Here is a 14,265-nt window from a genome sequence, read left to right on the forward strand (position 1 = left end):
TGGTTTTTGCAAATGTTTTGTTTGAAGTGGACTTTGTGTTCATCTTTTGGTTATATCATGTGTTTATGTAGGATTTGTGTTCATCTCTAGCTTACATCATGTGTTGATATGGGATCATGTGTTTATGTAGAATTTCCATTTGGTTTTTTTAGGTTGTATTATCTTCCAAAATTGGATCATTTAAAAAATTAATTTTTTTTAGCTGACGTTGACTACTTTTAGCAGGAAAAAATTATGTTGACGTGAAAATTAATTTTGGCGGGAAATATACGTGGAAGTTCATATGTGGAGAGGGTGGGACCTAGCTTCAGTCACATCATCATATAACGAAAGAATTGACAGACAATGTAACAGAGGTAGAACATTGCAATAAATTTGTATATAAGGTATGACATTGAAACTTTTTAAAGATGAGGTATGAAATTGTTAATGGCCCAATAGTTAAGGTAATTCTGTGTAATTTATCCTAAATTATTTGTTTTAGAAGCACTATAATCTCAAATTAGCCCTTAATGTGCAGGATTACAAGTACTTATAAAGTGGGTTAAAAAATAAGTAAAGTAGGTGAAGTCTAATCATAAATTTATTTGGGTTGATTGATGAGAAGGCTCACATTACACCTCCAATTAATTTTTAATTTTTTTTTTTAGGAAAACTAATGAAAATGATTTGAAAACTTTGAATTTTAACGATAAATGCAAAATAAAGGGTAAAGTGAATAGTAATATAATTGATTTTTTAATGTAAAAATGTACTTTTTTATTAAAGTGAATAATACCAGAATCTTTTTATTAAAGTTTTTTTTTTTTTTTTTTTTTTGTTCTTTTCGCATGAGCCAGGCAAAAGTAAGGAAAGCGAAAGATTGTAAATTTCAAAACGGAAATGATAACTGAGGCCCAAACGGCGTTAAGATGACAAAACCGGAAAGGAAATGAAAAGGCAGGGTCAATAAGGGAAAGTAGAAAACAGAGCGGCTTGGCGTTGGGAAGGCAAACGAGCAGCAGAGACACGCGGCACTAGACAATTGGGCGGAACCCCACATATATCCATTTGTAGTAGCCTGCATTTTTAAATGCTCTTTGCCTTATTGCGCAAGGAACACACACCCAGCTCTCTCTCTCTCTCTCTCTCTCTCTCTCTCTCTCTCTCTCTCTCACACCATACACCCTTTCTCTCTCTTGCTCACACAGAAAACACTCTCTCTCTCTCTCATCTCTCGCTCACACAGAAACCATCCTCCCTTTCTCTCTCTCTCTCTCTCTCTCTTACTCACAGAATCACAAACAGGTCTCTTTCTTTCTCTCTCTCTCTCTCTCTCAACTTCTGTTTATCTTGGTGAAAGCCATTAGTTAATAAAGTAGATCTGGGTTTGTATGGTTTGTATGTGATTTTCTTAGTTTTGTGTTTGTGGGTTATACCTTTTGGTTTATAAGTCTGAGTGAGAAGAGGGTACATTTCTAAACTTGTGCTAATTTGTGGGTTTTATTTTGCTTTTATAATCAGAGTTTACTTGCTTCATACTTAATTTTACACTAAAAAGTTCCCTTTTTTCTCCCAAAGAAACAATTAGTTTCATTTTTTTTTTTTTCATTTTTGTTGATGAAGCGTTAACCTTTATTATAGTAAATCCTAACCCGATACTCCAGTCTCACAGGCGAAGTAGTTTCATTTCTGTCGATGATGAACTGTTGATCTATAATACTATACTCTTCCTCGCTACTTGATCGGGCTTGCGTCGAGGTTGATCCTGTTATTTCTTAATTTAGTGCAACATTAAAGTGCAATCTTTTTTCTAAAGGCTGTTTCTTTTTTTTTCTTTTTTTATTTTATTTAAAAGTGTGTTTGTAGTTTGTACAACAGATCTGCTCGGTAGTGGAGCAATATTTTTAAAGGTTTGTTTTTCCCTTATTTTCTTAGGGTTTTTTGTTATATGTAGCTTGTTTTTTTTTTCTTTGTGCTTGTCTGCATTTCCGTCAGAAACCACCGTTTCTTTGTGATGTAATGTTCGTTGGCTGGCTTTAGATTTGAGTATTAGATGAATTGTTTCTTTTCTTTATCTATTTTCTTGTTTGTATTGAGATTTTTGGTCTTGAAAAATTTAAGGGCCTGTTTGATAACCAGTTCAATTTTTTTTCATTTTTTTTCGTTTTTCATTTTTCTGAAAATTGAAAACTACAATTAGGTATTTAATAAGTTTTAAGAAAAAAGTGACTGCAAAAACTGAAACTGAGAATGAAATAATTATCAAAAGACCCCTAAATGTTTTAAGTTTTTTGCTTTTATATAAGAAACAAATGATGAAATAATGGACTATTTTAAAAAAAAAAAATTACCATTTCTCGGCAATCAATAAATTAACAGATTAAGATTATAGTTTGAAGAATGCTTGAGTATGATCCAAACTGCAATTTATTTGTTATTTAAATCCTTGAAACCGTCATCTTATTCATATGCTGTGCATGAATTGGTTATTTCAGTTCTCGTCTTCTGTTCTTAGCTGTTGTATGTATTCTCCCTGATTTAATTTTTAGTGCTTTCCATGTGTATTCCTCCTGATGAGTTAGTGGCAGGACAGTTTGTTTTGTAAGAGAAACTGTCTCAAGTTTGAATTTGTTACACCTACATTGTTTATCAACTGCGGGGTTGGCAGGTATAAGGTAATGGAGTCTTCCGATCCCAAAGGAGCTGAGCTTCCTCCTCCTCCCGCCATTATTCCTCCAAATGTTGTCCCAACTGTGGCAGAAGGAAAATCTGTTGAAGTGGTTAAGAAACCATCAACTTCTAAACTTGTTCCCATGTCAAGGCCAGGCTTTGGATCTAGAGGAAAAAGCATCCAACTAACAACTAACCATTTCAAAGTGGGAGTGAAAATTTCTGATGGCTACTTTTTCCATTACAGTGTAACTTGCTCGTCCCTACATATTTTAATTAGCATCCATTTTACAGCTTAATGTTTGTATAATATTTTGATGTTATAGATATGTTGTTACAGATTGAAATGTTTTATGAGGATGGAACCCCAGTTACAGCAAACGCTATTGGGCGCAAAGTTGTTGAAAAAGTTAAGGAGACATATGACAGGGATCTAGGACGAAAAGAATTTGCTTATGATGGACAGAAGAACTTGTTCACTGTTGGCTCCCTCCCTCATAAAAGACTCGACTTTGTGGTAGTATTGGACAACATCTCGTCAAGCAGGTACTGATTTGTGGATCATCATGTTGAATTTATCTTGCTCTCATTTTCTCTTGAGATCATTGTCTCAGTGGCTATTTTTCACGCTGGTCTAGGCGAATTGGGAATGTCGGAGGTAGTAGTAGTTACGACCCAGCTGAGAGTGGAAGCGATAGGAAGAGACTTAAGCGTTCATTTCGATCCAAAACAATAAAGGTGCTGATAAATTATGCTGCTAAAATCCCAATGCAAGCGATCGTAAATGGATCACGAGGTCAGGCTTCAAAGGAGTTTCAGGAAGCAGTTAGAGTTCTGGACATCATTCTAAGGCAGCATGCAGTCAAGCAGTAAGCAGTTGAATGTTGTATCTTTCCCTCGATCAGTCTTCCCTTGTTGGTTCATCATAGACTGTTTCTGTCCAGGGGTTGTCTCCTTGTCCGACAGTCTTTCTTCCGGAACAATCCAAGGAACCCAGACTTGGGAGAAGGCTTGTCAGGCTGCTCGGGCTTCCATTCAAGTTTCCGAGCTACCCAAGCGGGTCTGTCCCTGAACATGGGTAAGTTTCTAAGCTTTCATTTGTTCTCTGTCATTTTACTGCCACATTAATCACTATCCCTGCCTGAATGCAGATGTATCCACTACAGTGATCATAAAACCAGGTCCCGTTTTGAACTTCCTCTTGGAGAACCAAAAAGTTAATCACCTTCGCCATATTGATTGGATCAAGGTACTTAAAAGTGATTTCATACAGTATTGGCATTGCATTGATATGACTTCATTCATGAGTCTTAGGCTCTGAGCTTCTTTATTTGATCATAGGCTAAAAGGACGCTCAAAAATCTACGGATCAGGATCGAATCCTCTGGTATGGAGTACAAAATCACTGGATTGAGTGACGATTCCTGCAAAGAGCAGACGTAAGTTCTTTCTCTGCATTACCAATGCCATCTAAACATCATCTCAAGTTCTTGTATTCTAATATGTACGAACCTGTTTATCTGAAATATTTCACCATGTTTTCTCTATGTGAAGATTTTTTCTAAAAAAGAGTAAAGGACAAGATGGTGACGGAGAAGAAGTTACTGTTTATGACTACTTTGTTCGCCATAAACACATACCTGTACGTGAGTCAGCAGATTTTCCATGCATCAATGTTGGGAAAGCAAAGCGGCCATCTTTCTTTCCACTTGAGGTGATACATTAACTTCAAATGATAACTACTATGGTTACTATTGGAATTATTTTTCATGCTACTTTGCCTGTGTAGCTTTGTACCTTGGTTCCATTGCAACGCTATACCAAAGCTTTGTCCACTAAGCAAAGGTCTACACTAGTGGGGGAGTCCCGGCAGAAGCCCCAGGAGCGGATTTCAGTTTTGCAACGTGTAAGTTAATTCTTCTCTCCATGTGTTATAGTTTATACTTTGAAATTTTGAATCTAACACTTTCTTTCATCTCATATGTTATATTCTTGCAGGAGCTGAGAAGTAGTAACTACAATGCTGACCGGATGCTTCAATCTTCTGGAATATCAATCAGTCCTGAATTTATGCAGGTTGAAGGCCGTGTGCTGTCAGCCCCAAGGGTAAGACTTGTGTGACAATTTTGGATCCTTTCTTCTCATGTCTCTACTATTATTTTATTGATGTATTTCATTTTTATCATCTCTCTTTTGTTGCAGTTAAAAGTGGGCAATGGGAATGATTTTTTCCCCCGGAATGGGCGCTGGAATTTCAGCAATATGGTGCTCTTCTTTTCTTGTGCCTTCTTGTTGCACCACTATCAAATTCTGAATTTCTTGTACTGAATTTAGCTTGCTTACCTGCATGTAGAGTTTTGTGGAACCGGTAAAAATTGAGACATGGGCAATTGTCAACTTCTCTGATTTCCGTGACATTGATTTCCTGATCAAGACTATGTTGAAGTGTGGAGATATGAGAGGAATCGTGAGATTTTCTCTTTCCTCTGAATTATATTATGAGATCTACTCCAGGATGTACATCTGATCCCTTAATTCTTTGTTCTAAACATTTGTTGTTGTTTTTCGGTAGGCCATACATCCTCCAAGTCATGTATTTCAAGAGAAAAATCAGCATAAGCGCGAGCCAGCTGCGGTCCGAGTGGACAAGGTGTTTGAAGAAAGAGGATTGAGAATTAAGAAAGAAATACCAAAGCTTCTGCTGTGTATTCTTCCAGAGAGGAATAACATATATGGTCAAAATCAGATCGCAATTTTTTTTTTCATCTATTTATTGTTTTAACATTTTAGTTTGAGTATGTATTCTGTACTAACAATTCCTTACACACTTAAAGGTCCATGGAAAAGGAAATGTCTCTCCGAGGTCGGGGTTATAACACAGTGCATTATCTGGAAGGGTAAAAGGATGAATGATCAGTATATCACAAATGTGCTCCTCAAAATCAATGCTAAGGTACTTGTGGAAATTGTCTCGTGTCATCTCGTCTATGGTTTGGTTTTAGTTATTAGTCATGCGTTAACTTGTCTTAATGTCGCATATGCAGCTTGGTGGAATGAACACCTATCTAACAGCGGAGTATTCTCGCTCTATACCTATGGCTTCTAGGTCTCCTACTATGATTTTGGGTATGGATGTGTCCCATGGCTCACCTGGGCGGTCAGATGTTCCTTCTATTGCAGCTGTAACCATTTCAACCTCTAAACTGATTTTTTTTTTCATTCATATTCTTTTCCAAAGTACTACTCTATTTTGTCTGGAATTGATGTCACCCGGAAAGTTTGCTGCTGTATCATGTCATGTGCATTTGTGGATGCATACCTCTTTACATATTGTAAGTTGGAGGTTTGTAGGTGGTTGGTTCGAGGAAATGGCCCTCAATTTCTCATTATCGTGCCTCAGTTCGTACTCAATCACCGAAAGTAGAAATGATTGCTTCTCTGTTCAAGCCTGTGTCGGATAAAGATGATGAGGGCATAATCAGGTTGGCCTCTCTCACCACTTACATTGACGTCGCCGCTTTGATATTTTTGCATCCAGTTATCTGTTATTTGATTATTTAAAACTTACTTCTGTTATACTTGTTTCAATCAATTCTGTAACATATGTGCTCTTTTCAGGGAACTGCTACTAGACTTTTATCGTACATCCAACGGCAGTAAGCCGGCTCAGATAATAATCTTCAGGTGTAGTATAAGAGTAATGCCACATATGTAAGGAGTTACAAAATTCATTTTGATTATGCCCTTGATCGTCACCAGCAAACTATTGTGAGTCGTTTTTTGTACTTTCAATAAAAAGCTAGAAAATTTTCTTGAGGTATAGTAGTATCGTTATATTGACATTTTACAACAATTATTCTGACATATATAATCACAGATCTACAACTGCAGGCTCTCTGTGGTATTGTTCTCTGCCTGTTTAGGCAATGTCCTACAACAATGAGTAGAGAAATAAAATAAAATTTTGTTAATGTTCTCTGTGATTAAGTCTAAGAGTTTTTATGCGTTTCATCCTTGTATCCAATTTTTATTAGTATCATATCTTGAAAGGTTAGCATCTCAAGCGATCGGTGTTGATGACATCCCATTCCCATTTAAATGAATCTTCAAATTAGCTCTGGTTCATTTTTGTCTAACAATGTTGAATCATTCATTGAATAGTTTCACAAAGGTCGTGTACAATTCTTGCTGAACTTGTTTTGGTTTTCTTTTGCTTAGGGATGGAACGAGCGAATCACAGTTCGACCAAGTCTTGAATGATGAAATGAGCCAGATCATTCAGGTCTCTCTTAGTCAATTTAAATTTTCTTTCTAATTCTTTCCTGGAAATAGAAAATGTTCATATCTAAATTTTGTTATATGTATTTATATATGTATTTCAGGCCTGCAAGTTTCTTGATGAGGGGTGGTCTCCAAAGTTCATGGTAATTGTAGCACAAAAGAATCACCATACAAAATTCTTCCAGACTGGTTCTCCTCATAATGTTCCACCGGGTTAGTCATTTTCCCATCGCTGCATGAATTTTTGAACAGAAAACCAGAAGGAAATGTGCTTTCGTTAATTGTCCCATAATCAGAAGTATCCTTTCATAACTTGAATGCAGGGACTATCATTGACAGAACAGTTTGTCATCCAACTAACAATGATTTCTACCTGTGTGCTCATGCTGGGATGATTGTGAGTATTCTTAAGAACCCGTTGCTCTTTCTTATTGAAGATAAGACACCTCAGCAGATAAACTAGAGAATGTGTTTCCTGCGATGCAAGTTGGTCGTCCCCAGAACGATTTTTATCTGCTAATGTAATGGAATCAAGAAATTTTAACTTATGTCTAATAATCTGTTTACTGGATTATGTTTGTCTACTGTAACTATCTGATTGAGCTACGTTGAAGAGAAATCATTCAGTTGACTTTGGATTGTTTATGTAGGGGACTACACGACCTACTCATTATCATGTTCTACTTGATCAACTTGGCTATTCAACAGATGACTTGCAAGAACTTGTTCACTCTTTATCGTATGTGTAAGTATACTCATATTCTGGTTTCGCGTAAAAAATCTTACGTTGGGACGTTATGTTTTCCGAAGTATGAGTTTGCTTCAGACCTGAAACCCTGCTATAATTTATATACAGGTTCCAAAGGAGTACTACAGCTATATCAGTAGGTAATATATTCTCTTCCGGTTATTTTTTTTTTTTCTTTTTTCTGCTTGGTGTTTGATGAAGTTGTTGGTGGTTGCTGTTTTCTCTTTCCCACAGTTGCTCCGATACGCTATGCTCATCTGGCAGCCGCCCAGATGTCGCAGTTCATTGACTTCGATGAAATATCGGAGACTTCCTCAAGCCGAGGTGGTAGTGTTACAGTAGCTGGTGGTGTGGCGGTGCCTGAATTGCCAAAGCTGCATGAAGATGTCAAGAACTACATGTTCTTTTGTTGAAGATATTTTGGCCTTACAGTAGCATATGAACTCGTGTGATATTTATGTTCAGATACTATTTCGGAAACTACTTGTGGCATTGATGTTTGACGTTCTTTACTTTCGTAAATTTCCAGACAAACATTCAGAATTTGTCCCTCTGATACTTGTCGTATATGTCTTTGATTAAGAAGACTGGTGCACCTTACGCGAGCTTTGCTCAATTAGTTAAATCTCAACCGTTCACTTGTGAAGAAAAAAATGTGTGGATGAGAATTTTCGCACCATATGCATAAACATAAAACTTGCCTACATATTTCGTAAGCGTAACTGCAGACTCTGCATTCAAGTGGCACTGGGGAGGAGGTGGTGGAAGGGAGATGCTAGCCAGCCAAAATTCTCTAACCAACCATTTCGAAGTGCGAGTGAAAGTTTCTAATAGTTTGCTGTTCTCTCTTTATCGCAGTCGAACCAGTACGCTGCGGCCATATTGGTAGCCGCTCAGATGCAATGTCCGAGACACCGTGAAGTGACGGTGGTGACGGTGGTGGCAGTGTGGCAGCCCCAAGATAAATAAGAATGTGATGACCCCATTGTTTTTCTGTTGAAAAATATTGGATGCCCTATGGATTTCAGAGGTCATTTTTCCTAGAGTTATTTCTGCCCTACCTTCTTCTGTTCTTGTTACATCTTCTGGGAAGAATTGACAATAGAATGGTGACTCACTCCTTATAAACCCAAACATGGTTTCTTAACTTTCCGATGCAGAATTAACATCCCCACGAGAATTTATACAGCTCCAATAAAGGAATAATAGTACACCAAATGATGCAGCACCAATCAAATTTGTTTGTTAGAATTTGACTAATAATTGTAATAAAAAATGATATAATGTAGATTGTGCGACATCATTTAGCGCATAAATTTAATGTATGTAGCTCCACCCCGAATAAAACCTGAAAATGGCGCTTCGTGCCAACCCTCAACCCCTGATGTCGAAGAGTCATCACTTACCCTCACCAGATATATTTGTACTACGAGTTAGATTTACTAGAACCAGAACCAGAACCCTAACCCCAGCAAAGAACATGGTTTCCAAATGGCATGGGTTGCAGCAGGCAGAGAGAGACCATGAACACAACAATTTCGAAAACACAACTCTAAGATTTTCTGGACAAGTCTTACAGACAATTGAGTAAAATGGTTCGACGAAAATTCCTAACGCGACTAATGTCACAAAGTGAAAAGAAAGGAAAGCACAAGCAGCTGATGCATATAGATACAAATTTCAGAGGGGAGCTGATGATGTTCTACGAAGCTGGTACTTTGGCTCCGGAGGTGGTGCACTCGGCAACACCTTCTCTAGCTCCTGCAACGATATAAAAATTAACGATAATTTCTTTCGTTACTAATTTAAAATTCAGAAAATTCTCAAGCCTGGTCTGCGAAATTTCTTTATTTTCAATTATATTTGAGTAATGGAGAAAGAGAAATGAGGTAGAAAATGATCATTTAATCATGGCGTTATCTCAACATCTTGCAAAGTCAAGAACAAACTAGGCAACAAGTTTTCTACTATTGGAGGAAGTAGATCCTCCAAAACAACACTAGTAGATAATGAAGTCCAAACTACAGATGAAAATTAAAAACTGGGACATCTTAAGCAGCATTCTTTTAATTACATATGCGGGGGGAAACGAACATTTTATTAAGTAAAATGGCAGTGGACAAAAAGTCCACTTCAAACACAAGCGTGAAGTCCAACAAATGTAGCATTTGGCTTCCCAACTATCATTTTAAGGTACAATTCTGTTTGCACCATTGCTGCCCATTTTGAGTCCTCAATGAAGTTAAAGTTTCTCCACTCTCTCTTCTATAGTAATTTCTAGGAGGTAATTTGAGTTAACACGTGTCGGAATGGGTTGCATCACTAACAACTGGTACAGCAATGCCCTAACATGTGGGTAATTCAGTCATATTTAACTTAAAAATTGGTGGCATATCAATCCTTGCAATCTTGCACTTTCACCATAATACTTGGACCTGAAATCTTTTTTATGGCCAAACTTTCAAAGAATCAAGTGCTCCTCAAAGGGATATCACTAGAGATATTTTTATGCTAAATGCTCAGACCCATTCCCCAAACCTAAAGCAAAGTTGAAAAATAAACCCACACACAACTCTACACCTCATCCACAATCTATCACCACTTTCCGAAAAATCATGCCATGTCCAACTTTGTCCTTGAACTTGAACATTCATTAGCAACTAGGAGTATCTGCTTGTCAACAAAAGCATATTGAGGGAGCAGGAAACAATCCCAATATTCAAGGTGGATCCAAATATGCAAGGTGGAACCAGTAGTAAGAACATTCATCGGCTACTACACAAACTACTACCTAAACTTACAATGCTAAAACTCTAAACTACTAACTCTGGATCACAAGTCTTGAAAGCACGTAGAGTAAAAACATTGATAATAAGTCATGACATCACGGAAAATTCAATAGGGGTACCCAACATTTTACTCAGTATTACCCACGCACCTTATTTTCCTGAAACTTCCTATCTTTACAATTTGAAAAAGCTTAAGAGAGCAAAACCGAAAAAAAAAAACCTTTAAAAAAATGAAAAGAAGTGTCTTCCCTGCTGGCTCCCCTGCTGTTGCAGGAAGGCACGCCGATACCAGAGCCGGCAGCAGAAGCAGTTTAGTTTTTGTTTTCCTTTAAAAAAAGATGATGTTCAAGAGGGTGAACGGAGGTTTTAAAATCATGTTTTTTGATCATGCAGCTACCAATCCGTAATATTATCAAACTCTAGCTACCAAATTACCAGTTAAACCTTTTATACAATGGTTTTCAAACCTATCCTAATTCCTACATCACTATTTCTCTACAATCAATGACTCTGCATCAGATTAATCTGATTTCAGCAATATGCCAATATCCAAAATCAAGAAACATAATAATCATCCATTGAAACCATGAATTTATGTTAGTGGTGTCTGTGTGCGTTTGTCTCAATTACTTGCAGGCTTGTATCTGAATAATTAAATCTGATGCAAAACAAACAACTTCCTACTACCAAATGAAAGAAAAGAAGCCAACTTAGATTCTCTCTTTTCTAACGAGGAAATAAAATGTTTTACTAATTGTAGTTGTATTAAAGCAAGCTACAATCATCAGTCAACAATTCAAGATGTATTAAAGAAATCAAATGAAGCAAATACAAATATACAACAGACAAAAAGAAACCTGACCTTCTGTTTCCTTAGCCTTTCATTTTCCTCCTCCAGGCGTGAAACTTTGTTCTCCAGTTCATTTGTATACGCCTGTTAACAGTTTACAAAATTCAGCTAAAATTGCAAAAAGAAAACCTTGTGGTGGACTTATAAACCGAAAGATAGGAAATATTGACCTGCTTCCTTGCTCGTGAACGGGCAGCAGATTCCCGGTTCTTTATCATTCTCTTTTGCCTTCGCTCAACAGTCTTCTCAACAATGTCCTCAGAGTTGCCTCTTTTCCTCCCAGGTGTCTGCGTATCTGATAGAGCACCCATTAAGGGTGAAGGCAATGGAACTTGGTTGTCAGGATACGGGACTTCCATCATAGCTCCAGCCCCTACGTGCATTGGCGGTGGTATAGGTTGGCTTGGCATGTATACCCCCATCATACTTTGTTGTGGATGCTGATATTGTGGTTGTGAGTACTGCATCCACGGACCTTGTGGAAACTGTGCTGCCATATTCGCATCAACCCCAACAAGAGGACCAGCACACTGTTTGTCCGAAGATGCTTCGGCTTCAGCAACAACTCCGGCCTTGACCAAGAAATCCTCCAAAGTCATCTCTCCCAAAGTCCGTTGTCTTTCTTGAGATTTCTTTTCTTCTTCATCTTTGCTTTGTTGAATATCTCTCCAAACCTCATCGACTGTCTTCTTGCTCAATGCACTAGTTAATGACAGGCTTGCCTGACGCTGCAGTTGAGCTTGATTGACCAGTGTCGTGCCTTCAATGTCTATGCCCATGGTCTGATTTGCTTCCACACTCCATACATTTTTTAGAAGCTCGTCAAGGTTCATGCTGCTGAGTGGCTTCCCCAAGTCACCTAACTGATTCTGTACCTCATCCAATGTGAGACTATACATTGAGTTTTGCCGTCCCAAAGGCTGAAACTGTGACTGTTTGCAATTACCATCAGCCCCACCTTGAGATCCCATTGTCTGTATCCCCATTCACCAATTCTTAATAAGAAATTGTCAGTTACACTGAAAGTCTAAATTTTCAAATATACTAAACGATACCATAGTTCAGCCTTAAACCCACAAGACGCAATCTTCAATCAACCTGAATATCAGAAACCTATATCAAAAAAACATCGATGGCTCAGACTCCGAATTTTCTAGCATTTAACAAGATCATGCATGGTCAAAATACCAAGTAACTAGACGAAGAATGACAACGACGGTGAGTACATATCAACATGATTTGCAAATGAATACAAAGTTGAATGACGGTTAGAATGATTTCATCAGTTCCATGGAATAAAACATGGAGGCATGCAATCAGTAGAGCCATAAGCTGACATTCACAAGACGGAAAAAATGAAGAGAAAAAAAAAAAAAAAAAAAAAGCTAGATTAATGCCCATAAAATTACAGCTTTCTCCCTTAAATGGATAAGAATTAAGAACAGTCCAATTTATTCGAAAATATAAACAAAAACCAAAAGATTACTAACTTGCAAATTCAACTCAAAATCATGAACCTCTATATAGAGAAAAAGGAAATCTAATAAATCAGGGTCTAAGTGATTGAAACCCAAATCTAATCAAGCACATAAAGATATTTAAAATCAAAAAAGGTAAAAAATAAGGGTCTAAACTAACAAAAGGATTTGCCAGAAAAAGCTGTGAACTCTTGCATGCAAGTGATTGAAGGAGTTGCAGAGCCTCCATTTGACCCAATGCTTTCAAACCCTAAACCCACCATCAAAATCTCACAAAGAAAAACCCCAAAAATCCAATTTTCCCAGAAAATCAATGAGCAACACCATGAAAAATGAAAAATGAAATTACCTTATTCCTCCAAAAAGGAACAAAATTTCACATCACCTCACCACAGAAAACCCCAAATCCCAGAAATTCGATTTGCATGCAACAGAAATCAGTGTTTTCTTAAATAAAAAAATTTAATTAAACGAAGAAAAAAATCACTGACCCAACTTCATTCCCAAATGCACGAATGTTTATCCTCAGGAAAAAAACAAAGTTCCAACAAATTCAATTTTTTACAAGAAGAAGAATGACTGACTGAGAGGTCTGCCTGAATAAAGAGCATCGGATACATATATATATATATATATAGAGAGAGAGAGAGAGAGAGAGAGAGAGAGAGAGAGAGAGAGAGCACTCACTTTAGAGAGAGGGGGAGAGAGTCCGATCTGAATCGCAGGGAGAGTTTTGGGTTGAAGAGATTGCTGTTTGTTTGAGTGTTGAGGTTGGAATCATCAGCAGTAGCACTCACACATACCAACTGTATCTATTTCTTCAATGTATCCAATTTGCAGAAACACAAACAAAACTCAAAAAGCGCAGTTGTGAGAGAGGAGAGAGAAAGAGAGAGAGAGATTTCTGGCTTTCTGCAGAAACCAAAAATTCCCAAATTTCATTTTTATAAAATTTGGTGCTTTTTTTTTTCCTTGCTAGGCTCCTCTACTTGCGCCCTCATGGCTTCATTATGGTCTTCCAAATTTGCTTGATCCCTTAAATTAAATGTTGATGTACATTGTCACTCACTCTTAGATTCGATTTTAAATATGTAGATTAAATAAGATGTGTTTTTCATGTTTTAATTTTAAATTTGATGTCAAATTCAACTGCAAATATTACATAATCATGCATCATTAGTCACTAAGTGACCAAATAAATGTCACCGTCAAGAAAAGTTATTCGATAAGGTTTGACTATGGTTGTCCGACGAAACTTGTTCAACTTACTCTTATTTTTAGTCTTCTTTGATTTATTTAATTTGTGTCTAAAAGAATTAAGAGAGTGCATTTTTTCTTACAATGAGCGTTATGTCTTGCGTTACACAACGAGCATTATGTTAGACATCACATAAACGAGTGTTATTTCTAGGGACTAGGGTCACATAACGGAGTGCTATGTCAGATGTCACATAACCAAATGTTAGG

The 14,265-nt window shown here is 37.2% G+C and overlaps 2 protein-coding genes across 3 annotated transcripts; one reads left to right on the plus strand and one right to left on the minus strand.

Annotated features, from left to right (window-relative positions):
- Positions 1-1,169: 1,169 nt before the first annotated feature.
- Positions 1,170-8,312, plus strand: LOC137734616 (protein argonaute 4A-like). Its single transcript, XM_068473859.1, has 23 exons — positions 1,170-1,287; positions 2,651-2,900; positions 2,993-3,198; positions 3,291-3,521; positions 3,597-3,730; positions 3,804-3,901; positions 3,994-4,091; positions 4,207-4,366; positions 4,442-4,558; positions 4,651-4,758; positions 4,855-4,917; positions 5,006-5,119; positions 5,225-5,387; positions 5,487-5,605; positions 5,697-5,834; positions 6,004-6,134; positions 6,271-6,336; positions 6,871-6,934; positions 7,035-7,146; positions 7,257-7,330; positions 7,584-7,678; positions 7,790-7,821; positions 7,916-8,312. The coding sequence occupies exons 2-23, from the start codon at positions 2,661-2,663 to the stop codon at positions 8,092-8,094; spliced, it is 2,742 nt and encodes a 913-aa protein (XP_068329960.1). The 5' UTR covers positions 1,170-1,287; positions 2,651-2,660; the 3' UTR covers positions 8,095-8,312.
- A 626-nt stretch (positions 8,313-8,938) lies between these two features.
- LOC137734102 (ABSCISIC ACID-INSENSITIVE 5-like protein 2) lies at positions 8,939-13,707 on the minus strand. 2 transcript variants are annotated; one of them, XM_068473385.1, is made up of 5 exons: positions 13,486-13,707; positions 12,376-12,433; positions 11,491-12,294; positions 11,333-11,404; positions 8,939-9,442 (listed from the first exon to the last, which is right to left on the minus strand). In XM_068473385.1, the coding sequence occupies exons 2-5, from the start codon at positions 12,376-12,378 to the stop codon at positions 9,362-9,364; spliced, it is 960 nt and encodes a 319-aa protein (XP_068329486.1). In that variant the 5' UTR covers positions 12,379-12,433; positions 13,486-13,707; the 3' UTR covers positions 8,939-9,361. The 2 variants fall into 2 exon arrangements, with proteins under 2 accessions (XP_068329486.1, XP_068329485.1); XM_068473384.1 differs by having other exon boundaries at positions 11,491-12,433.
- Between the last annotated feature and the right edge of the window lie 558 nt (positions 13,708-14,265).

Source organism: Pyrus communis, chromosome 5, assembly GCF_963583255.1.
Source record: "Pyrus communis chromosome 5, drPyrComm1.1, whole genome shotgun sequence".
NCBI classification, from domain to species: Eukaryota; Viridiplantae; Streptophyta; class Magnoliopsida; order Rosales; family Rosaceae; genus Pyrus; species Pyrus communis.

Bases quoted from the DNA above. Each gene is read 5' to 3' on its own strand.
- LOC137734616 (XM_068473859.1), top strand. From the start codon at position 2,661: ATGGAGTCTTCCGATCCCAAAGGAGCTGAGCTTCCTCCTCCTCCCGCC. The intron at 2,901-2,992 runs GTAACTTGCTCG...ATGTTGTTACAG, and splicing joins GCTACTTTTTCCATTACAGT to ATTGAAATGTTTTATGAGGA. The intron at 4,367-4,441 runs GTGATACATTAA...TTGCCTGTGTAG, and splicing joins CATCTTTCTTTCCACTTGAG to CTTTGTACCTTGGTTCCATT.
- LOC137734102 (XM_068473384.1), bottom strand. From the start codon at position 12,306: ATGGGGATACAGACAATGGGATCTCAAGGTGGGGCTGATGGTAATTGC. The intron at 11,405-11,490 runs GTCAATATTTCC...AACTGTTAACAG, and splicing joins GTTCACGAGCAAGGAAGCAG to GCGTATACAAATGAACTGGA. The intron at 9,443-11,332 runs GTCAGGTTTCTT...ATATCGTTGCAG, and splicing joins AAAGGCTAAGGAAACAGAAG to GAGCTAGAGAAGGTGTTGCC.